The sequence below is a fragment of the Camelus dromedarius genome, chromosome 14 (genome assembly GCF_036321535.1).
Source record: "Camelus dromedarius isolate mCamDro1 chromosome 14, mCamDro1.pat, whole genome shotgun sequence".
NCBI classification, from domain to species: Eukaryota; Metazoa; Chordata; class Mammalia; order Artiodactyla; family Camelidae; genus Camelus; species Camelus dromedarius.
In genome coordinates this window covers 38,385,353-38,410,313 of record NC_087449.1, presented here as the reverse complement: position 1 = coordinate 38,410,313, position 24,961 = coordinate 38,385,353, and the positions used below count along the sequence as shown (strand labels likewise).

General features: G+C 35.6%; 1 protein-coding gene across 3 annotated transcripts in view; it reads right to left on the bottom strand.

The window, feature by feature from the left end:
- Window positions 1-24,961, bottom strand: part of TESK2 (testis associated actin remodelling kinase 2) — a 104,805-nt gene that overhangs the window by 33,650 nt on the left and 46,194 nt on the right. For all 3 annotated transcript variants that reach the window (XM_010982255.3, XM_064493629.1, XM_031465003.2), the window contains exon 4: window positions 1,706-1,754. In XM_010982255.3, coding sequence (XP_010980557.1) covers window positions 1,706-1,754 — 49 coding nt within the window. The remainder of the gene's footprint in view (window positions 1-1,705; window positions 1,755-24,961) is intronic.

The following is a 24,961-nucleotide window of genomic DNA, read 5'->3' as shown; positions in this document are numbered from 1 at the left end:
CTGCTATGTCATACTTTGTAAAAGTTTTTTAAAAATTTAATGACAGTAACAGCAGTACAGAACTAACTACCAAATGAAAAATATTGACAATTCAAGGAGTTCAGGAGGGACTAGTCACTGTTAATAAAAGCTGTAACAATTAAAATGTATTAAGCAATTACTATATGCCACGCACTGTGTTAAACAAGCATTTTACATTTTATCCTCACAATATCACTGTAAAGTCATCATCTTATCAACAGCATTTGCCACAATTACATAATTATTCCTTCCGCCTTGAAACCCCTTCCTTTCTATTCCAGGCCAACACATTTCTGGTTTTCTTCCTATCTCACTAGCCATTCCTTTTCAACCTGCCCTTCCCCCAAGACTCCCATTTTTTTTTTAAGGTTTTTAAAAAATGTTTTATTTATTTATCGTCATATTATTTAATTATTTTATTTTGGAAGGGTTGGGGGAGATAACCAAGTTTATTTATTTTTAGAGGCGATACTGGGGATTGAACCCAGGACCTCATGCATGCTAAGAACAAGCTCCACTACTTAAGCTACACTCTCCCCTTCCCCAGACTTTTAAAACTGAAATACTTTAGGGCTTAGCTATAGTCCTCTTCTCTATCTAGACTTCCCAGGATAGGTACTGTTGTTGTTGTGGTTGTGGTTGTTATTGTTGCTACTATTATTATTCCCGTTTTACAAATGAAAACATTGCTGATAGAAAGATTCAAACCTAGGCAATCAATACTTCAGAACCCATGCTCTTAACCACCTCACTAACCCACTTTCTTTGGCCTTCCATGTAAGAAGCACGACATAGCTACATACATTCCACATTCTGGTACCCTCAGTAATTGAGAAAAAAGGCACACAGGTCCCTCCTTGATAAGATATTAAGGACCAATACCAGCTACCAAGCCAACAGGAAACCAATGCTCTTGCAAATTCTGTTGAACAATTTTCCTTCCTAAATTTGTTCACTTTGTATTTTGGTACTTACTTCTCAAGGAGAAAAGTGAAAACATTCTAGAGCATAGATTCTCAAATCTAGATGCTCATTAGAATAATCTGAGGAGCTTTTAAGAATACATATGTGCCCTACAAAGAACTACTAGACCTAGAATATTCCAGGGATCTGTTTCTAAGAAGCACCCAAGCAAATTCTGAAGCTGGTAACCCAGTACCTGAATTTGGGAAGCCTTAGTTCTAGAGAGGATTATCTGGTCCTCAGAGGCTGAGTAATGACTAACACCTATTTACCCACCTAGAAGAGGCTAAAAATGTAATGAGAAGAGATATAAACTGACTCCAAGGATTAGATTTCTCCAATCAGGAAACTGGAGCAGCAACAGTGGAATTTTAGATCAGGATACCACACACTTCTGGGTAGTCTGGGAATTTGTTGCCATGATAAAGTCTGCAGTCAAGTGATGCCATCCTTTAGCTTAGCAGGGGGTCATCCAAGTAGCAAGAACCAATATATATTTGAGCACTCATTCCCAGAGTACTCACCAAGTGTTATTAGGGAATCCAAGACTATTAAGAGATATGGCCTTCGTCTCCAGGCTACAGAAGAAAGTATTGTTAACAGTGCCACTTTTGCATAAACATACATGCACACATAATTTGCGTACATATGTGAGGAAGAATTACATAAATCCTAAAACTAAGGCAAAGAAGTTACTTCAACACACTCATTGAAGTCTCACCTCTGTAAGTGCATGCAATTGTCCTTGATGTACACATACACCCATGAACCTACAAAACAAACAAAAAAAAGTTTTTTTTAAACAAGTGAAAAGGACATGAACATAACTAGTGTAGTTGCCCATGCATTAGAAACAATCCAATACTTGTGAAGTCTACTGGGTTCCTGTATAACACTGTAGCCTCTCAAACTTTGATACCACTTTTGTAAATTTCTAAGTTTATCATGAAACATCTGGTTGTGGCAAGACTTTGTGGTAAAAAGCAATGGTGGAAGAGGGAGAGCAGCAAGCCTGATAAGCAAACAGCAGGGTATAATGGAACAAGCACCAAACTGGAAGCAAAGAAACTTAATGCTGGATTTAGCTCTGCCATTATCTGACTACATGCTCACAAAAAGGTCATTAATCCTATGGGACTCAGTTTCCTCATCTAGAAAGTACGTGGGCTGGACCACCCAATCTGAAGGTCTGTAATTTACAAACAACAAACTGAGGTTGGGAGCACCCACATTTGCTGGATGACAAACGGCTAACTTCCCTAACAAAAAAAGAACTATTCTAAATATGTAATTTAAAAAAGAACTGAATAGGAAAATAAGCAAAAGGTATGAATAGAATTCACAGAAAAATAAGTAAAAGGGCTAATAATATCAAAATGTGCTCTAATTCCCTCATAATTAGGGAAGTATATACTAAAACAAGGAGATCTTACTTTTTAAATCTATCAGTAAACAAACATTAAGAATGATAATGCCAAATGTTGTCCAAAAGGTAAGGAAATTAGGAACAGGAAACACTGCTGAGTTCTTGGCACAACATTTTCAAAGGATAATTAATTGATCATATCTAGCAAAAAATTTAATTGCCTCAATAATTACACTTCTAGGAATTTATCTTATAAATATACTCAGTTTGGGTGAGCAACTTCATGTAAATAGACATCTATTTCACCAGTGTATGTCAATCTAAATACCCACCAATAAAAGACTGGTTAAATATTGTATGATCCATAGGTTGGAATACTATATAGCTATTAAAAAGAATCTTTATGTACTGATATGGGAAGATACCTAAACTATACTGTTAAATGAAAACATCAAGCTATAAAATCCTGTAAAAAAGCTGTAAAAAAATTGTGTATATTAATAGAAAATGTCTAGAAGTATTAGTAATAAATGGTACTGAGAGGGTAAAGGGTGGTTTTTATTTTTTAGGGCACTTTTTTTTGAAGGTTTTATTTTTTCACACTTATACTTGAAGTTTTTTCAACCAACAGGCTATATTTATATATATAAAATTTTTTTAAATAAAATAAATTGTTATTACTGACAATGACCACAAAGTGAGAGAAGATAAATGACGTAAAGCCAGTGGCACTCAGGGCTTGGGGTGTCAAGAAGGAAACTTCATGAACAATACCAGGGGGAGGAGGGCATAGCTCAATGGTAGAGTACGCACTTAGCATGCACAAGGTCCTGGGTTCAATCACCAGTACTTCCATTTTAAATAAATAAATAAATAAGCCTAATTACACCCCCCCCCCCAAAAAAAACAATCCCCACAAGCTTCAAGTAATTCTAGTTTAGAAGGGCAAGGGAAAAGGAAGAGACTGACTACAAGTGAGAATGAAGGCAGAGCAGTGACAGAGCTGGAAAGGACCATAAAGTTCCATGAAGGCAGAGTCTGGGTCACAGTCTTCCCTGTGCTCACAGCACCTAACAGTGCCTTGAAAAGAATATGCTCACTCAGTAAATAATTGTTGAACTTAAGCAACTGAGTGAGGTTAGCTTCGGTGTCACAGCCGAGCTTTAAAGACATACTGCTTCAATCAAAATTACTAATGTGAAAATTTCAGAGTTTCTCCAAGAAGTGATTTCTGGACTACAGGTTTTCTCTAAGTACATCCAGAGACATGGTGGGGACTGCAGAAAAGAAAGAACCCAAGGGAATATCTAGGTAATACTGAAAATAGGATGCAGGCTCCAGTGACTAGCTGAAACTTACTTTGGGCTTAGGAATAAACAGGAAGCAAAATAGAGTAGTTAAAAGAGCTCTGCAACATGGCTGACCTAGAGATTATCATAATAAGGGAAGTAAATCAGAGAGAAAAAGACAAACATCGTATGATATCACTTACATGTGCAATTTTAAAAAATGATACAAATGAATTTATTTACAAAACAGAGACTCACAGACACAGAAAAGAAATTTATGGGACAAATTAGGCTTGGAATTAGCATATACATATTACTATATATAAAAATAAATAAACAACAAAGTCCTGTAAAGCACAGGGAACTACATTCAATATCTTGTAATAATCTATAATGAAAAAGAATATATATATATATATATATATATATAACTGAATCACTATGCTGTATACCAGAAACTAACACAACATTGTAAATCAACTACACTTCAATAAAAAATTATGTTAAATAAAAAAATTTTTAAAGAGCTCTGAAGTTAGAGAGTGTGGGTTCAAATACCACCTCCACTCTTTACTGGGCAAGCATTAGTTTCCTTCTCAGTAAAATAGGATAATAGTACCCCTAACATAAGGTCATTGGAAAGACTGAATGAAATAATGAATATAAAGTTCACAGCACAGTTACTAGTATACAGTAAGAGTTTTTTTAAAAATAAGCAATTTTCATAATTATAACTTAGAAGTGGGCCAGGTAAGAATCTAATTTGGTCACAGGTGCCTGGGCAGAAGCTGGTGTCTATGTATGCCTACTCTCCCTACCATTCCCCAACTGTTCTCTCTACCTCCACTCCCTGCTTTGTGAAAGTGGGACATTTAACCCATTCATCTGTCAGTTTCTTTGCTATGAAATTCACTACCTAATATGGAAGACAGTGAGGGGAGGGATGTGGGATAGGTAAGTTTAATGAATAATGAGCATAAGTAACACAGGGTGCTGAAAGACAATCTGGAATGCTGGATGTTTCTCGCCAGCATGGCACAGCATCTATAAGCTATGCAGACAGAGCATCTGAGAGTTTCAGTTAATATCAGAAACTAGTTTGGTAAGAGAGGAAGCTATACTAGAGCAAAAGAATTCTGGGCAAGATAAATGAGAAAACAGTCGATCTGAGGGAGCTGCCGTTGTAGAGGTATCTTTAAAAAAAAGTGTCACTCTTCTCTAAGTGTTTGTACAACTCCCCAGTCACTGGAATTATGAGAATCAGTATGTCATTCATTTATTAAACAACTATATTGAGTGGCCACTATGTGTAAGGCATTAGGGACAGGAGAATGAATAAAACAAAGTCCCTGCTTTCCCAGAGCTTTCATTCTAGGAGCGATTTGGTTGGAAAGCAATTGTAATAAAAAGTTAAGTGGGTATTTTGCAGAATGTGGTTAAATTGTATGCATAAATAGCTGTTTCTAGTGAGTCTCTTCTAGAAAGGATGCTTCTCTGAGATTAAATGGTATTCCTACCAAAGGATAATTCTATTCTCATCCCCACCATAACAAAAAAGTAAAGTAAAATACAGTAAGCTACATTTCTTCCTTCATTACAGCTTTCTAAACTACAATGGGCATTAGCAGGGGTTAATAACTGCAGCTTACTACTTTTTTTTAAATAAAGTTTTATTGGAACACAGCCATGGTATTGTCTATAGCTTCTTTTGTGCTACAACAGCAGAGGTGAATAGTTGTGACAGAGACTGTATGACTTGTGAAGACTAAAATATTTACTATTAGTCCTTTACAGAAAAAATTTGCTGACCCTTGCACTAGAGCATAAAGATCTATCCATATCTACCTAGGGGAACTTAAGCAAGTTACTTAATCTTTATAAATCTCAATTTCCTTATCCAAAAAAATGGACCTGAAAATAACACTAAATAAATAAAGGATTGTTAGGATTAAATGGGATGTTTCAGGTATAGTGTTTAGCAATGTCTAGCCCATGATCAAATAAAGGTTAGTGGTTTTTATTCCATTATTATTAACAATTCTAAATTATATCATCCCTTAGATGGCTATTAGGGTTACCTTTTCAAAACAGAAAATATGTCATTTCCTTCTTTATAAACCTTCAATGGCTCCCTTCTCCTCATAGAATAATGTAAAAATTCCTTACCACAGCATTTAAAACTTTCCATGATCTGTTCCAACTAATCTTTGGAAGCTCACACTTTCTCATGAGCCTTATTCTTCACCCATCTCTCCCTCTCCTCTGGTTCTGTCCTACAAATAAACTTACATTTATCCATCTTAAAAAACATGCATCCCTTGCCCCTCTCCCTAAAACATGATTCTAATTCATTCTTTTCATTTGTTATCAAACTTTGAGGGTAGGTTACTACTGCGATCTACATTTCCTTAACTTTCATTCATTCCTACACTCTTTATAACCTACCTTCTTCCCACATCACTCTTGTAACTTGCCTTACTTTGGAAGATTCAGAGTTTTACTTACCTCTGGCTTTCTAGTACCTAGTATAGTATCTTGCACACAGCAAGCAAGCTCTCAGTAAAGATTTGTTGAAAGATATAAATGATTTTTATGACCTATTAAGTTCAAGCTCCTCCCTGAGTTGGAAGACTTCATTTATGTACTGAAAACTATCCTTTCAGGATCAGCTAACATTTCATCTTCTCTACAATGATCTCCTCAATGATGCCCTCAATTAACATTAATCCTTTCTCTCTCCTCCCACCCCCTAGTACCATTAGAACCCTCCTTTGAAAGAGTGCTTATTAGCATAAGTGAAGTGATCCAGGGTCTGGAGTCAAACTGCTTGAATATGAATCCTGGCTCTGACACTTAACTGATGACCTCTCATGTATTTCAGTTTCTTTACATGTAAAATGGGAACATTAATATTACCTAGCCTATATGGTTATTCTGAAGATAAAATGAGATAACTTGGGCTCCTGGAATACAATAAGCACTAGAAAATTCTTCTTTTCTTTAAAAAAATTTTTTTTCAGGGGGGAGGGAATTTGTTTTGTTTGTTTGTTGTTTTTAAAGGAAGTACTGGGGATTGAACTCTACCACTCTACCACTGAGCTATATCCTCCCTACCCCTGCAAATTCTTTTTTTAAACTTTCTAAAGGCTTCTCCAGACTGGACTGTAAGAAAGGTTTTTAAGAGTACAGGTCTCATCTCATTTATTTCTTATATGTAATGCCTGACACACAATGCTTTGCACATAAGATGCTAAACAAACATTTCTTGAATGAAAAACCAATAATCACCAAATTAATTTCACAATGGAAACTCACTTTATAAGAAAGAACATTTAGAAGCAAGTATATGGCTGGGAAGCCAAGCGGTATTTATTTTATTTAATCAAATATTTATATAGAAGCTAGACAATAGGATTCTACTATCAAAACAATGGCACATTTTAAAGTTATGGGTCTCCTAGAAGCTGAAAGTACTTGGTTTCTGCGTGATATATACCCTTGCTTCCCTTCTCCCCAGGCCCAACATCACTATGACTACATCATCCACAGAGATGTCAGAGACACCTTCAGGCAGGCACTGGCTTCATGTGACAGTCCTCCCCACCCACTACTCACATCACCACATCACAGTGGTATCGCACAATTCTACCTCTATGTGAAACTTTTCTGCCAGATCTTCTCAACCTCATTTCCTTTCCACCACCAGCACATTCAAAATGGTGTCACAGAGCTGGCAAGCTGAGACAAGCGTTAGATCTACATTGGAAGAAGAGCTTGAACAGAGCTAATCATTCCAGTTGCTATAAAAAGAATATACTTTAAAAGGGAAGTATTACTCATCCTTAACAGGGAAGTGATACATGCCTACAAAAGCATTTAATATCAACAGTAAATTTTCACTGAAAATTTTATTGCTACTTTTGTCAAAATCTAAGCCGTGGCTGCAGCCTCAAATATTTTGGGGGATGAGACAGAATCTAAAAAAAATTATATTCTGAATGATTCTTATTCTCCATTTACCACCACCCAAAATCACACTAGCTAGAATTACTTAGCTCAGGAAGAAAGAATTTTTTTTTAATTTTTAGATCTTTTTATTGAAGTGTAGTTCATTTACAATGTTAGTTTCAGGTGTACAGCAAAGCGATTCAGTTATACATATACATACATATATATACATATATTTTCAGATTATTTTCCACTGTAGCTTATAAGAAATTGAATATAGTTCCCTGTGGTATACAGTGGGTCCTTATTGTTTATCTGTTTTATATATAGTAGCATGTATCTGTTAATTCCAAACTCTTAATTTATCCCTCCCCCTACGTTCCACTTTGGTAATCACAGTTTGTTTTCTACGTCTGTGAGTCTATTTCTGGTTTATAAATAAAATTTGTGGCTTTTTTTTTGGTTCCACATATGAGTGATATCATATGATATTTGCCTTTCTCTGTCTAACTTACTTTAGTTAATATGATAATCTCTAGGTCCATCCACGTTGCTGCAAATGGCATTATTTCATTCTTTTTTAAGGCTAAGTAATATTCGTATATACATACCACACCTTCTTTATCCATTCATCTGTTGATAGATATTCAGGTTGCTTCCATGTCTTGGCTATTGTAATTAGTGCTGCTGTGAACATTGGGGTGCATGTGTCTTTTTGAATTTAGCTTGCTCCAGCTAAATGCCAGGGGTGGGATTGTTGAATCATATGGTAAATCTATTTTTAGTTTTTTAAGAGACCTCCATACTGTCCTCCATAGTGGCTGTACCAATTTACATTCCCACCAACAGTGCAGGAGGGTTCCTTTTTCTCCACACCCTCTCCAGCATTTATTATTTGTAGACTTTTTAATGATGGTCATTCTGACTGGTGTGAGGTATTGCCTCATTGTAGTTTTGATTTGCATTTCTCTAACAATTAGTGATGCTGAGCATCTTTTCATGTGCCTGTTGGCCATCTGGATGTCTTCTTTGGAGAAATGTCTATTTAAGGACTTCTGCCCATTTTTTGATTGGGTTGTTTGTTTTTTTGATATTAAGCTATGTGAGCTGTTTGTATATTTTGGAAATTAAGCCCTTGTCAGTTGTATCATTTGCAAATATTTTCTCCCATTCTGTAGGCTGTCTTTTCATTTTGTTCATGGTTTCCTTTGCTATGCAAAAGCTTTTAAGTTTAATTAGGTGCCATGAGGTGGGGGAAGCTCAGTGGCAGAGCGTGTGCCTAGCATGCATCAAGGTCTCGGGTTCAATCCCCAGTACCTCCACTAAACACAAATAAATAAATAATTAGGTCCCATTTATTTATTTTTGCTTTTATTTCCATTAATCTAGGAGATGGATGAAAAAATATTGCTGCAATTTATGTCAGAGAGTATTCTGACTCTGTTTTCCTTTAGGAGTTTCATAGTATCCAGCCTACATTTAGGTATTTAATCCATTTTGAGTTTATTTTTGTATATAGTGTTAATGTTCTAATTTCATTCTTTTACATGTAGCTGTCCAGTTTTTCCAGCACCACTTATTGAAGAGACTGTCTTCTCTCCATTGTATATTCTTGCCTCCTTTGTTGTAGATTAACTGACCATAAGTGAATGGGTTCATTTCTGGATTGTCTATCCTGTTCCATTGATCTGTGTGTCTGTTTTTGTGCCAGTACCATACTCTTTTAATTACTGAAACTTTGTAGTATAGTCTGAAGTCAGGGAGTGTGATTCCTCTAGCTCTGTTTTACTTTCTCAAGATTGTTTTGGCTATTCAGGATCTTTTGTGTTTCCATACAAATTTTAACATTTTTTTGTTCTAGTTCTGTCATTGGTAACTTAATAAGGATTGCACTGAATCTGTATATTGCCTTGGGTAGTATGGCCTTTTTAACAATAGTGATTCTTCTAATCCAAGAATACGGCATATCTTTCCATCCAGCATATCTTTCCATCCGTTTGTGTTGTCTTCAATTTCTTTCATCAGGATCTTATAGTGTTCAGAGTACAGGTCCTTTGCCTCCTTGGGTAGCTTTATTCCTAGGTATTTTATTCTTCTTGATGCAATGGTAAGTGGGATTGTTTCCTTAATTTCCTTTTCTGCTATTTTGTTGTTAGTATATAGAAATACAACTGATTTCTGTATATTAAGTTTGTATCCTGCAACTTTACCAAATTCATTGATGAGCTCTAACAGTTTTCTGGTCACCTCTTTAGGATTTTCTATGTATAGTATCATGTTATCTGCAAACAGTGACAGTTTTACTTCTTTTCCAATTTGGATTCCTTTTATTTCTTTTTTTTTTTTTTTTTTTTCTTCTCTAATTGCTGTGGCTAGGACTTCCAAAACTATGTTGAATTAAAGTGGTGAGAGTGGGCATCCTTGTCTTGTTCTTGATCTTAGAGGAAATACTTTCAGCTTTTCACCACTGAGTATGATGTTAGCTGTGGGTTTGTCATATACGGCCTTTATTATGTTGAGGTATGCTCCCTTTATGCCCACTTTCTGGAGAGTTTCATCATAAATAAGTGTTGAATTTTATCAAAAGATTTTCTGATTTGACACAACATTGCAAAATGATTATAAATCAATAAAAAATGTTAAAAAAAAGATTTTCTGTCTTTGAGATGATCATATGGTTTTTATTCTTCAACTTGTTAATGTCGTGTATCACGTTGATTGATTTGTGGATACTGAAAAATCATTGCACCCCTGGGATAAATCCCACTTGATCATGTGGTGTACAATCCTTTTAATGTATTATTGGAGTCAATTTGCTAGTATGTTGTTGAGGATTTTTGCATTTATATTCATTCATAAGTGATATTGGCCTGGAATTTTCTTTTTTCATGATATCTCTGTCTGGTTTTGGTATCAGGGTGATGATGGCTTCATAGAATGAGTTTGGAAGTGCTCCTTCCTTTGAAAATTTTTGAAATAGCTTTAGAAGGATAGGCATTAACTCTTCTTTAAGTGTTTGCTAGAATTCGCCTGTGAAGCCATCTGGTCCTAGACTTTTATTTGTGGGAGTTTCAAAATTACTGATTCAATTTTAGTGCTGGTGATTGGTCTATTCATATTTTCTATTTCTTCCTGGTTCAGTCTCGAGAGATTGTACCTTTGTAATAAATTGTCTGTTTCTTCTAGGTTGTCCATTTTGTTGGCATATAGTTGCCCATAGTAGTCACTTATGATACTTTGTATTTCTGTTCTTTTTCATTTCTGATTTTATTAATTTGGGCCATCTCCTTTTTTTTTCTTGATGAGTTTGGCTAAGGTTTGTCATTTTGTTTATCTTTTCAAAGAACCAGCTTTTAATTTACCTTTTCTATTGTTTTTTCATTTCTATTTCATTTATTTCTGCTCTAATCTTTATGATTTCTTTTCTTTTACTAACTTTGGGTTTCATTTGTTCTTTCTCCAATTGCTTTAGGTGTAAAGTTAGGTTGTTTATTTGAGATTGCTTTTGTTTCCTGAGATAAGCTTGTATCACTATAAGCTTTCCTCTTAGAACTCCTTTTGCTGCCTCCCAGAGGTTCTGGATTGTTGCATTTTCATTTGTCTCTAAGTATTTTTTGCCTTCTTTGATTTCTTCAGTAATGCATTGGTTGTTTAGTAACATATTATTTAGCCTCCATGTATTTGTGGTTTTTCTAGTTTTTTTTCTTGTAGTTGATTTCTAATCTCACAGCATTGTGGTCAGAAAAAATGCTTGATATGATTTCAGTGTTCTTAAATTTACGAAGGCTTGCTTTGTGGGCCAGCATGCACTCTATCCTGAAGAATGTTCCATGTACACTTGAGAAGAATGTGTATTCTGCTGCTTACAGATGGAATGCACTATAAATATCAGTTAAGTCCATCTGGTCTAATGTGTCATTTAAGATGAGTATTTCCTTATTGATTTTCTGTCTGGATGATCTGTCCATTGATGTAAGTGGGGTGTTAAAGAATGCATGTGCTACTTAATGCATGTGCTTGAAAGTGAGTGATTATTCAACTTTGTTATTTTTAATTTCATTTTATATACATATTCACATTGCTTTTGTTTTTTAGATCAGTGCTTCCTAAATTTTAATGTGGAAATAGATCACTTAGAAATGATGTAAACTGTAGGCTTTGATTCTATAGGTCAGGGAGAACCCAAGAATCTGAATTTCTAATAAACACCCAGGTGATGCTAATGCTGCTTGGTCCATGGACCATATATTGAATAATAAGGCTCAGTTTAGACCAAAGACAGCTGGCTGATCACTATTGTGAAGTTAGTAAGACTATAACAGGAAACTCCCAACTCTGATACTACTGGTAAACTAGACCTAGACCAGAGACTTAATTTGTCTGTCTTTCCTGTAGAATGATTTAACATTTCCCATAATGTGTCATAACCATGCTTTTCCATACCTTGCCTTTTTCTTCTCAAGCTGTTTCTACTGCCTAGAATGCCCCTCCCCTCATTTCCACATAGGTTGTACCTCAAAGTCCATTTCAAATACTTCCTTTCCTACCAAACAAATGTGGCTCACTCTAAGTAGAAGTATTTCTGAACTGGCATGCTTCTAAATTACCAAGGCACTCCATCCACACTACTCTGTTACAGCATCATCATTTTCTACCTTTGATGGTTTTATAACATGACTTACATCTCCCCTACTAGACCATAAGCTTCTCAACAGCATTCTCTTGCCTGGCATATGACAGTATATAAACACTTGCCGGATAAATTTAAAACATACCTCTGGACACTCAAAAACTACTGAGCGCCTACTATGTGCCAGGCACTGGTAATGGTTACAATGAGTCTGATAACAACTAACTCTTAAAGAGCACTTAAAGAGTCTAGGTATTGTCCTAAGCACTATACACTATATTCATTTAATTCTCACAATAACCCAATAACACTTTTATTATCTCAGTCAAATTGATAAATAAACTAAGATTCAGAGAAATTAAGTAACTGGCCCAAAGTCATACAACTAATAAGTGGCAGAGTCAGAAGTCAAACCTAAACAGTGGGTTCCAAAGTCTGTGCTCTTGACGACAACATTATATTACCTCTGCATATAGTTATAAAAGGAATATAAAGATGAACAAGACACAACCCCTTCCCTTACGAAACTACTGACTACTTAAAAACTTTTTGCGGCAGCTCACAGCTCCTAATCAAAGTCCAAATTCCTTAGCATATTATTCAAGAATCTGAATGATCTGACCCAACCTTCCTTACTTTATCTCCTGTTACATCCACCGGGTTTCTCTGTTTTAGTTATATAACCTGCCCCTCCTAAATATGTCCTGATCTCCAACTTCTATATTGTTGATAGAATTAGTCCATCTTTCTAATTAAAATTAATCTTTCCCTTCCCTATATGCTCATATCACTCTACTTAAACTGCTATTGTAACACTTATCAGGTTTGCCCTCTACATCACGTTCTACTCAGAGGGTTCTTGAGGGCAGCAATGTTATGTGTGGAAGAGAATGGCTACTTGTTCACATCTCTTTTCCTTTTGAAGTAGACTACATTTCCCAGTGTCTATAACAGTTGGTTAAGACCATAACACTGAGTTCTGGCCAGTGATATAGGGGCAGGAGTGATTATATCATTTCCAGGTCTGTCCCATTAAAAATCTAACCCTAGCCTCTATATTTTCTTCCTTCACTTGCCAGCAGATGCAGAAGATCCAACGGAAAAATCTGAGGCCCTGTGCTATGTTAAAAAGAGCTCCCCTTCAACCTCCACTCAACATGAATTGGACTGGGACATGAGTAAGAAATAAGCTTTTAAGCCAGTAAGATTTCAAATTGTCTATGACAGTAGTTAGCCCATCTGGACTAAATACACCATGCAGTTTTGTGTCTCTATATATACTTAAAACACTGCCTTGTTCGTAGTCAGTGCTCAGTAAATATTTACTTAATTCAATTAAAAGTTAAAATTCTTATTCAAAGGCAGGAACTTTCTAGGCCCTACTGTTAGCCAGCCGTCTTCAAAATTGGGGAATGACCAAGATTATCCACTGAAGTGTGGGAAGAAAATTGAATTTTTCACTTTTTTTAAAATATAAAAAAAGTTGAGCTTTACTCATATTTAACATGGATTGACAGTAGCACCTGGGGATGTGCTCGAGAATGTCTTCCTAATGAGACACTATGGTAGACCAAAGATGTCCAAAGATGTCCATGTCCCAGTCCCCAGAACCTGTGAACATTATGTTAGATAGCAAGTGGAATAAATTAAACTGCAGGTGGAATTAAGACTGCTAATCAGCTGACTTTAAATTAGGAAGATTATCCTGGATTAGTAAAAGGTGAGTATGATGTAATCACAAGGGTCTTCAAAAGTGGGAGAGAGAGGCAGAGGAGTCAGTATCAGAGGGACACAATGTGGAAAAGACTCAACAAGTCATTGCTGTTTTTAATGATGGAAGGGGACAACAAGCCAAGGAAGGCAAAACAGCCGCTAGAGGCTGAAAAAGTAAGGCTCCCCCTAGAGCCTCCAGAAAAGAACACAGCCCTCCTTGAATTTAGCCCAGTAAGACCCATCAGACTTCTGACCTATAGAACTATAAGGTAATAAATTTATGTTGTTTTAAGTCATTAAATTTGTGGTAATTTGCTACAGCAGCCATAGAAAACTAATAATGGATACATAACCAAAAAATTGTATGGGTCACTATCCTATGTCATATTGCTCACAGATCTAGTATAGACTTTGGGCTCTGACTCTTTCTAAACAAGCATAAGGGAAATAACATAATTATGTTCCTTGGTGGCATTTACATCCAATCAGTCAAATATTTATTGAACTCACACAGCTATGTATAAAGCTCAGAGTTAACATTAAAGTTTAAATGTTATCCCTCCTCAAAAATTTATTACCTAAACAGAAGGGTGAGGATGAGGTATGACAGCAGTCTAAAACACATCTATCTGTCCTCATTCTGAAAAACAAAAACTAAAAAACCCCCACAAACAACCACTGACACTACTATTAGACTTGGACCTCCTCAATACTGCATAACAGGACCTAGTAAGAGTTCTGAGGCCACCGCATCAAAGCTGTCAAGAAAATTACTACTCATTGTTCACCTATAATATACCTGGAAACTGTGCTACGTGTTTTACATGTATTACCTGAGATGAAATTAACCCCATCTTATTACCAAGAAAATGAAGTTCAGAGTATTTAGGTGACTTGACAAAGATTGGGGAAGGTAGTGGAATCTGGATCCATTTGGCTCCAAAGCTTGTTTTGTTCTGTGACAATGGGTATGGAAGAAAAAGGCCAGAGGTTCAATAATAACTTAATTTTTGATTCATAAAAAAGAAATGTCTATTTGAAAACCAATAAAAATCTTACTGATTTGTTTTACAAGCCTTTCTACTGCCAACTTTGAGCAATAAAAGCAGCATCTACATTGTAGAAGTTCTTCTGACTTGTACTGGTCTTTCCAGAAAAACATCTGACTCCAAAGTTTGGTAAAGACAATTAAGAGGCCTGAAATAAATCTATAATAGAATATTAAAATGTGGGCATGTTTTTTAATATTAAGACACTTTCTAAAAGGCCTACATCTGAAACCTACTTAGATTCGTTTACTTTTCTTTAAAAAAGTTTTTCCAGAAGTTTTAATATATTTTTAACTGATTTCCTCCTATAATTCTGGAAGGCAAGGCCCTGCAACATACTCTAAGAGATTCCACTAAACTCTAACATGTGACACTAAAATGAATTGCTTTGCATTTTACTCCCAAATAAAGCAAAGATACCAACACTCTCTTGGACTAGAAAAAATTAGCAATAACCAAAAAGGAGAAGAGAGGGCAATGGCTCAGATCTCAAGAGAGCTATGAATCTAGATCCATAAAAAAAGCAGTAATATCCTTGGGTAAGGCTTGCTGCAGTTCAAACGTGTTTTAGAGGTATTACATCATGGAAAACTGGTTGTGCTAGGTCTTAGATATGAGAGCTCATAAGGAAAACTGAGCTGAGCAGACATTAACCACCAGAGCCTCACATCAGGTGACACTAAACAGAGCTGGTTCAGTCTGGCTTTCTCTCTTCTGTCCATGGTTTTTATAGTCCAATTTTAAGATCACTAAAGGCAGAACAAACATTCCTCAGCAATCACTAGATCATGTCAATATTACTACATATAGTAACAAGAGGACAAATCAAGTTCATGGCCAAATTTTATATTTTCTTTATGAAACAATACAAATCTCTAAAAGGTTAAAATTAGATCTGCTTGCTTATGAATACTAAGCCAGTTTAATAAATACAAAAACATTCTAGATTTCTGAGAGAAAGACAAATATCCTCTATCTTGAATAGCAACTGAAAGTAAAATGAGACCAAGAATGAATCCACTCTGTATTTTCTTTATTTCATAGAAAATTTTAAACCACATTGCTCAAAACTGCCATGTAAGCAGCAAAATACCAAGTCTCCTGACAAAGGCAGAACTATTAATACACACATATGCAGTGACTTTAAATGTTCCCAAAATGCTTTTTTTCTAAATTCAGGAAGTTTAGAAGAAAACTAATATCCACAAACCCAAGTATCTAGATTGTCTCCCCAAGCACTGAAAAAGTTTCTTCTTCCTTCCCAAATTTATCCTTTATTCTAAGATTACTCATAAACTCACACCAAAATAGCAAAATATAAACAGAAACTCCAATTTAAGTGAGCATACTTCTGAAACAACACTCTCACAATTATTTCTTCCCCAACTCCCAAAGTGGAAGAAATATATAGAAAAAAGAGAACAATTCAATCTAGTAAGTACATATCAAGAAATTACTATGTGCAAGATTTGTACCCTCCATAGATAAACAGAACACTTCTTTTTTTCACTGCCTGTCCCATAGATACTAAGCACAGTGCCAGGCAATGAGGATTAATTGGGGGCCACAGAAATAAACATGATGGTCCCTTCTTTAAGGAGTTCACAGACAAATAATAATAATAGTAGACAACATTTACTGAGCACTTACAATGCATCAGACACTGTTCTAAATACCTTATAGGGATTACCTCATTTAACCCTTATGAAGACATTATGTAGTAGGTACTATTATTATCTCCATTTAACAGATAAGAAAACTGAACCGAGATTAAGTGGCTTCCCCCAGGTCACACAACTAGCAAATGGCAGTCAAAACTGGATCCTTAACTCTTAGGATGCTTTATGCTATACAGCCTTAATATATGACGCTTTAGATGATCATAATAATAGCAACAACAATACTAAAAATAATAGTTAAGATTTAGTGCCTTGCATTGTGATAAGCTCTTTGTGGACATTATTTCATTTAACCCTCTCATCAACATGATACAATAGTACTATTATTATTCTCTACTTTACAGATGAGAAAACTGAGATGACAGAGGTTATATAACTTGCCTGGTCCCCTAACTACTAAGAGACACAACCATCCTGAACCTCTCCTCTGAATTCCAAACTTGTTTACCCAACTATCAACTTGATATCTTCTGATCTCCTATCCCCAAACCTGTCTCCTATGCAGTCTTCCCCAGTGTAGTTACTGGCAATTCAATTCTGCCTGTCCTTCAAGTCAAAAACCTAAACAGGAGTCAACCTTGACTCCTCCTTTCTTATGCTAATATTCCACACCTAAACCATTAGGTAATTCTATTGCCTCTACTTTCAAACACAACCAAAACCCAACTACTTCTCTCCACCTTCACTGCTACTCATAGTCCAAGCTCTCTCTAGATTACTGCAATTGCCTCCTAACTTAATTTTCCTCAGTTATAACTTACATAGCTTCAAATAGGTATATAAAGAAAATTAATAGTACCCTGGCCTGCCCATATCACTACTGAATCTTACTCCTCTGAGGGAACCACTTTCAACTGTTTTAGTTGCTTCTTCTATTTACCAACGTAGCTCTAGCTAACTAACATACTTCTGCTATTTCTGACCTTCTACAGGTTTTCCTGTATGGAAGCTGAGGGTTCTGCCCTCTTAAATTATCTCCTTTCCAATATTGTTATTAGACAATTTGGGGTAAAATCAATATTCAGAAGAAACAAATCAAAACTCAGCATTTACATTATTATGACTGATTATAGTCACTACTAGGCCAAGTAGTGCATTATAATTACATTTTATTTCTTGCACAGTTTTTAAATGTTTTGCCCAATTTTTCATTTGCTTAGTTATTATACACCTACCACTAATTCCTCCCAAAGCCTCCAAGAGAATTCTTTTATATATGAATTTCCACCCTGTCAAACACATCTGGAAATCTATGAACTCTTCCCTCAAACCTTACTCCCCAATCTCTCTCTTGGAGTTCTTGATCCTTCTACTCCAATTTGGACTACTTATTCTCTAGACTGTTGTCCAGGAGGCACCCTGGAACTTGCTATCACCCTTCTTCCTAGATCTTATGCCTTCCTTTTTATGTTTACTTTGTTGTTTTGTTTATCCCCTTGTTTTGATGGGACACATCCTCTAGTAGCTGCATAAGAAAGGACACATGAGAGGTTAAGTTTTCAAAATCTTGTATGTCTGAAAATGTCTTTACTCTCATGCCTGACTTGTAGTTTGGTTGGATATAGAATTCTAAGCAGGAAATAATTTCCTTTCAGAAAGCACTGTTCCACTAGTATAGCTTCCAGAGCTGGTGTTGAGAAGTCTGATACCATTATAACTTTCAATCCTTTGTATGGCATCTGCTTTGTTTTGTTTTGTTTTGTTCTCCCTCTGTGGAAGTGCTCAGAATCTTATTTTAATTACCCATACACACTCTAGGGTGGGTCTTTTTTCATTCATTGTGCTGGGCATTTAGTAGGCCCTTTCAGTTTGCAGTTCATACCCTTCCATTGCAGAAAATGTTCTTGTATTAGTCAAAAAGAGACTTCCTGCATTGATCCTTTAATTTTCTTATCTTTTCTCTCGTATTTTCCATCTTTGATTTTTCCCTATTAATGGATGATTTCCTCAGCTTTACCTCCTTGACCTTCTAGTCAAATGGTTTTATTTATCATATTTTTTTAATTTCCAAGAATCTTTGAGAATCTTTGTGGTTCTCTGTTCCAGTTTTACAGTATACTATTCTTTCATTGATGCAGTATCTTTAACCTCCTAGAAGGATATATACATACATATGTTTAGAAGATAATAATTCTAAGGTACTTTGGTGGTTACATTTTTAATTTTTCTTCTTTCACTTGGGGCTATTCAACTTCTCCAAATTCACCAATTTCCTGGCAGATAGTGGGGGTATGAGTGGGATGGGATGATTCTTACCTGCTTAGAGCCAAGTAATAGAAGAGGACTAGAAGTCTCAAGAACCTCAATATTCAGCATGCAGACTATCCCTCCACTTCCCTCTTCTTAGCATGGCATTCCTTCCCTATATTCTGTCATGTTAGATGCTTACCTAGTATGAAGCATTTCTGGTTCAATTTTTTTTCCAAAAATAAAAACTCATCTCTTAGGTGGGTGAGATTTAACTGATTAGTTGCAATGAAAGGGGATGGTGACTTTTAGGCCCAGTTAACCCCTGAAAAGATTTTCAACTTTTCAGCCCTAGCCTAACATCCACCTTTAGTTCCAGAGCTGAACTGTTGATTTTGTAGGTTTCTGTGACGCAAACTGGCTTGCTTCTATCTGGTATCTGCTTCTATAGACACCCATTTTACAGGTACTGTAAATATAATGGTGAACAAGATAAAATCCTACCCTCAGGGAGCTCACCCTATACTGAAGACTACAAATAATAAGCAAACAAATAAATGAACAAGATATTTTCAGAGATGATTAGAGCTATGAAGACAAAGCAGAATGAGGGGATAGTGATACTGGATAGCTACTTTAGACAGGCTAGTCAACAAGGTCTGTTTGAGGGAGGAGATATCTTAGAAGCAGCATGCCATATGGTTCTGGGATAAATAGACAGTATAAGAAAAAGGAAAAGTAAGTACAAAAGCTTTGAAGTGGGAAAGAGGTTGGTGTATTTAAGAAATAAAAAGGCCAGTAATTATGGGTGGTTAGGATGGTGTAAGCTAAAAGAAGTGATCAAAATAAGGTCAGAGATGCAGGCAGGTCAAATCATTTAAGGCCTTGTGCATCAAAGCCCAGAGTTTGGATTTCATTTGAAGGGTGACAAAAAGTCATATAAGCAAACACAGCAGGAGGGGATGGTATGATCTGATTTACCTTTTTAAAGTTCAGTCTGGCTATTGTGGGGCAAGAGGGGAATCTGGGAGATCAATTAGGAGGGTTGAACTAGGATGGTGGCTGTGGATGTAGCAAGGACATACTTAAAAAATAATGCTGAACCACTTGATGGCTTGAAGTAAGGTGTGAAGGAAAGATATTGAGGATGACTCCTAAGTATTTTTGTTACTTTGGCCTAAGTAACAGATGAAAAGCAATTACATTTGCTGAGACGTCTAGAAAGGAAAAATGAGGGTGGGGCAGGAAAATGATCAACAGTGGTCCATAATAGGCACTCAGTAAATGGCACTCATTGTTTATATTAAAAATCATCTTCTAGCATATGTCAGTTACATCTCAATAAATTTTTTTTAAATCATCTTCTTTCACTATCCACAGACAATGACATAAATAGTACCAAAGCTTATACCATATTTTATTTTATAAATTTTTTCTGGTTATATGAAATTAGAACTTAAACTCAATTCCTGAATCATTCTATCTCAGTTCAGAGAAGAGAAAAAAATATTAAGACCCCCTTACCAATACACTAGTATTATAAAATCTGCTTTGAGAGTTATATTGATACTTTTTGACCTAGTTACTCACTAGGATTACAATAATAAAATCAGAAAGATGCACTTTAAACACTTCTCATTTATTCTGGACAACACACACATCCTGAGATAATATATTTTCTAAACTTGACCATTTAAAAATTATTCAACATCAATTCAATGTGATTTCTAACCACTGATCTGGTCCATTTCCCTCTTTCAACAATGGGAGAAACCAAAGCCCAGACATCAAATAACTTGTCCAAGAGAACACAATTAGGAAATCATGAAGTTGTGTTAAGTGCATAAGAGGAATAGTCAAAGATAAAGCTGGAAAACAGATCAGACATTAACTGTCAGTCTAAAGAATTTTTGACTCAACTGTGAAATCAATGAGAGCCACAAAAGGTTTTTAACAAATAAGCTATACACCAGTAAAGACATATGAATGGCCAAGAGACCACTGAACAATGAAAAAATGCTCAATATCACTAACTATCAGAGAAATGCAAACCAAAACTACAATGAGGTATCACCTCACACCAGTCAGAATGGCCATCATTCAAAAGTCCAAACGATAAACGCTGGAGAGAGTGTGGAGAAAAGGGAACCCTCCTACACTGCTGATGGGAATGTAGTTTGGTGCAATCATTATGGAAAACAGTATGAAGATTCCTCAAAAAACTAAAAATAGACTTGCCATATGATCCAGCAATCCCACTTCTGCATATATATCCAAAGGGAACTCTAATGAGAAAAGATACATGTACCTCAATGTTCATAGCAGGACTATATACAATAGCCAAGACATGGAAGCAACCTAAATGTCCATTGACAGATGACTGGATAAAGAAAGAAATTGTGGTATATTTACACAATGGAATACTGCCATAAGAAAGAATAAAATAACGCTATCTGCAGCAACATGGATGGACCTAGAGATCATCATTCTAAGTGAAGTAAGCCAGAAAGAGAAAGAAAAATACCATATGATATCACTCATATGTGAAATCTTAAAAAAAAGGGGGGGGCACTATGAACTCACCTACAAAACAGAGACAGACTCTCAGACATAGTGAACAATCTTTCCCCCAGGGAAAGGGGGTGGGAGGAGATAAATTTGGGAGTTTAGTATTTACAAATGTTAGCCACTATATATAAAAATAGGTTTTAAAAAGTTTCTTTTGTACAGCACAGGGAACTATGCTCAATATCTTGTAATAACCTTTAATGGAAAAAAGTATAAAAATGAAAATATGTATGTATATGCAAGACTGGGACATTGTGCTGTATACCAGAAATTTATACATTGTAATCGACTATACTTCAATTTTTTTAAAAAGGCAAGAAAGAAAAAGAAAGAAAGAAAGAAAGAAAGAAAGAAAGAAAGAAAGAAAGAAAGAAAGAAAGAAAGAAAGAAAGAAAAGAAAAGAAAAGAAAAGAAAAGAAAAGAAAAGAAAAGAAAAAGGAAAGGAAAAGGAAAGGAAAGAAAAGGAAAGAAAAAGGAAAGGAAAGGAAAGGAAAGGAAAGGAAAGGAAAGGAAAGGAAAGGAAAGGAAAGGAAAGGAAAGGAAAGGAAAGGAAAGAAGGAAAGGAAAGGAAAGGAAAGGAAAGAAAAAGAAAGAAGCTATACAATCAGAGCTATGTATAAGGAAAAGTGAAAGGCAGGGGTGGTGGTGGAGTGAGGGGAGGGAAAAAGACAGGGAAAATAATTCACTCCAGGCAAAAGTGAAGGAGGACTGAACCGACAGATGCATAAGGGAAGTCTCTGAAGATTTAGAATGAAGACCTTAGCTTCTGATTAGAAGCAAAGAATAAAAGGAATAACTAAAGATGACTTTGGGATTTTCAAAATGGGTAACTGGAAAGACTGCTATCTTAATAACTGAGATTAGGAAAAACATCTTGCCATCTCCTCATAGTATTAGCTGATATTAGTCTGTTTCCTAGATGTACAGTTTGCTTCCTAAGGAGATTATCTGGGAGACAACAGCCCTCTACTTCTGTAATCAACATGATATTACCTAGCACAGGGCTGGGCAAATATTTGGTGATCTGAAAGCATAGTCTTCATTTTAACAAAATGGCAGTCATATGGTTGCAAATGGATTTTGAAAGGGAGCTAAAACAATTCTGAACAAAAACTGGTAGATAGGAAAATAAATTCAGAATGTGACCTAAATAAAAGCAAACATGAGAATGTGAGCAAGGAGTCGAAAAGAAATATTAAATTTCTCATGGCATGAAGAATAACAAAGAGGTATGAGAACAAATCTTGGTACAGGTTCTCAAAAATGCCATTTGGGAGTGGAAGTGAGCAGGGCATGGAATTGGGTTACGGATCTTGAGCATAAGACTTCCTGGCATAAACAACCTTATTCACAAGAGGCCCAAACAATCAGTCCCTGCACTCGACAAAGCACTTTATTGTTCTTTATTTTTTTTAACTGATAAGTTAGAGCAACTGATGATAAAATAACCAATCTTAACTGTATCCATGTATTTTTAAAAAATACATACACACAAACAAAATTTGCACACCTACTGCCTCTATGACTCACCAGGCTCACTCTTCCATCCAACTAGAAATCTTAGGAGGGAGAAAGATAAAAGGAAAAGAGGAAGTAAGGAAGTTGGGGGTCAAGAAAAAGAGAGAAATAAAACTGCAAAAGTTTAGCTCACTCACTCCTGCTGGGCACAGAATAGCTGTGCCAGCAGAGGACCAAGCCATGCCCAAAGGATTAGATGCCTACCATCTGGCAGGTCACGCGGATAGCGTTCTTTCCCAAGTAGACCTTCCAAATCACTAAAGCAATGATTTTCAACTTTTTCTTTGTTTTTAAGTAAGAGATCCTTTCTTCAAAACTCTTATACAGAAATTCAATGTAAAACAGATAAAAAGTGGAGCTGCTCTGGCTGGATGAAGCAGAGATCAAAACCAAAAGCCTCACTACTCAGCAACCTCCCTCCTGGGGTCAGCCCCAGAGGAGGTATGTCTGGGAAAATCCTAGGGTTCCAAGAGATGGATTCTTTGCAAATTAAATCTCATAGTGTCAATCTGAGGGAAAATTTTGGTTCATATTTCTCCTTCAGCTCCTGCACCTATAAAAGAAAGCTTATAGTATTAACAGCTTAAAAACAGACTAAGAGCCATACTAACAAATAGTAACCCAAAAAAATGAATTATAAAAAAAATAAAGTATTAACAGTAAATTTGTAAGACAAGTAGAAAAGCACTTAGGAAATAAAAATTCTAAGAGTTTTGAGAATGGAACAAAGTTATGCTTAGTTTGATATTTAAGGCAGCCTAGGGAAGTACAATAAATGCTTCTACTTCTATAGCATTCCTCTGGGTAACAAAAGCCAAGAGGACTCTGCTTGCTCTAGGCAACTGGCAGGATAATTTCCTTTTGTTGTGTTCAAAATACATAATGAAAGTAAAGACATGAAAACATGAAAGATATAAACAATTAGAAGCTTCTTTTAAAAAGTAATCCACTTTCAGGCTTTTAAATGCAGTATATTTGAGACAGATGACTTATGCAGAACAAAAAGAATCACCAAAAAGAGTACAAACCCACCATGGCTAACAATAATTATAATAATTTTCATGTATTATATGATTACTGTGGATTATAACAGCTCCATTCATTTTAAACACATTATCTCATTTTTTGGCTTATGGTGAAGATCAAGATAGAATTGACACTATCTTTTATATATTGGAAAACTTATCTGAAAACAAAGAATATTACTTATTGTAAGTTAAAAGGGAGGAGTGTGTCATTCCTGAGCAATGGGACCAAAAAGAGATAAGCTAATAAAGTAGATGAAGGAGACATCACACCACTACAATTCTAGGCTGGAACACAAATGTATTTAGTGAAACAAGAGCAAAGATGTACATGGCTCTAGCCCAGGACTGTCCAATATAGGAGCCACTAATCTTCATGTGGCAATTTAAATCAAATCAAATAAAAAATTTAGTTCTTTGTTTGCACTAGCCACATTTCAATGCTCATTAGCCACATGTGGCTATTGGACAACATGGATAAAGGACACTTCCATTATTACAGAAATTTCTATTCAATAGCATTACTCTAGCAGAAAACCACCGAATGTATTAATTCAGCAGTAGACACTCAACAAATGTTTGATGGGTGAGTAAATGAATGATAAAAGACAGGCTGCAATGAGCCATTTAAAGAACTACCCAAAGGAAAAGAAACTAATAATAGCTAATATTTACTGGGCACTTAACACAAGCCAAGTACTGTTCCAGGTGCTTTATATGTACAAACTTGATCAATTCTCAATAACTTTGCAAATGTTAACCACTATATATAAAAATAGATAAAAAACAAATTTCTTCTGTTTAGCATAGGGAACTATATTCAATATCTTGTAATAAACTTTAATGAAAATGAATATATGTATATATATGCATGACTGGGACATTATGCTGTACACCAGAAATTGACACATTGTAACTGACTATACTTCAATTTTAAAAAATCCTCAATAACAACTCTATGAGGGATTTACTGTCATTACCCTCATTTCATAGACGGGAAAACTA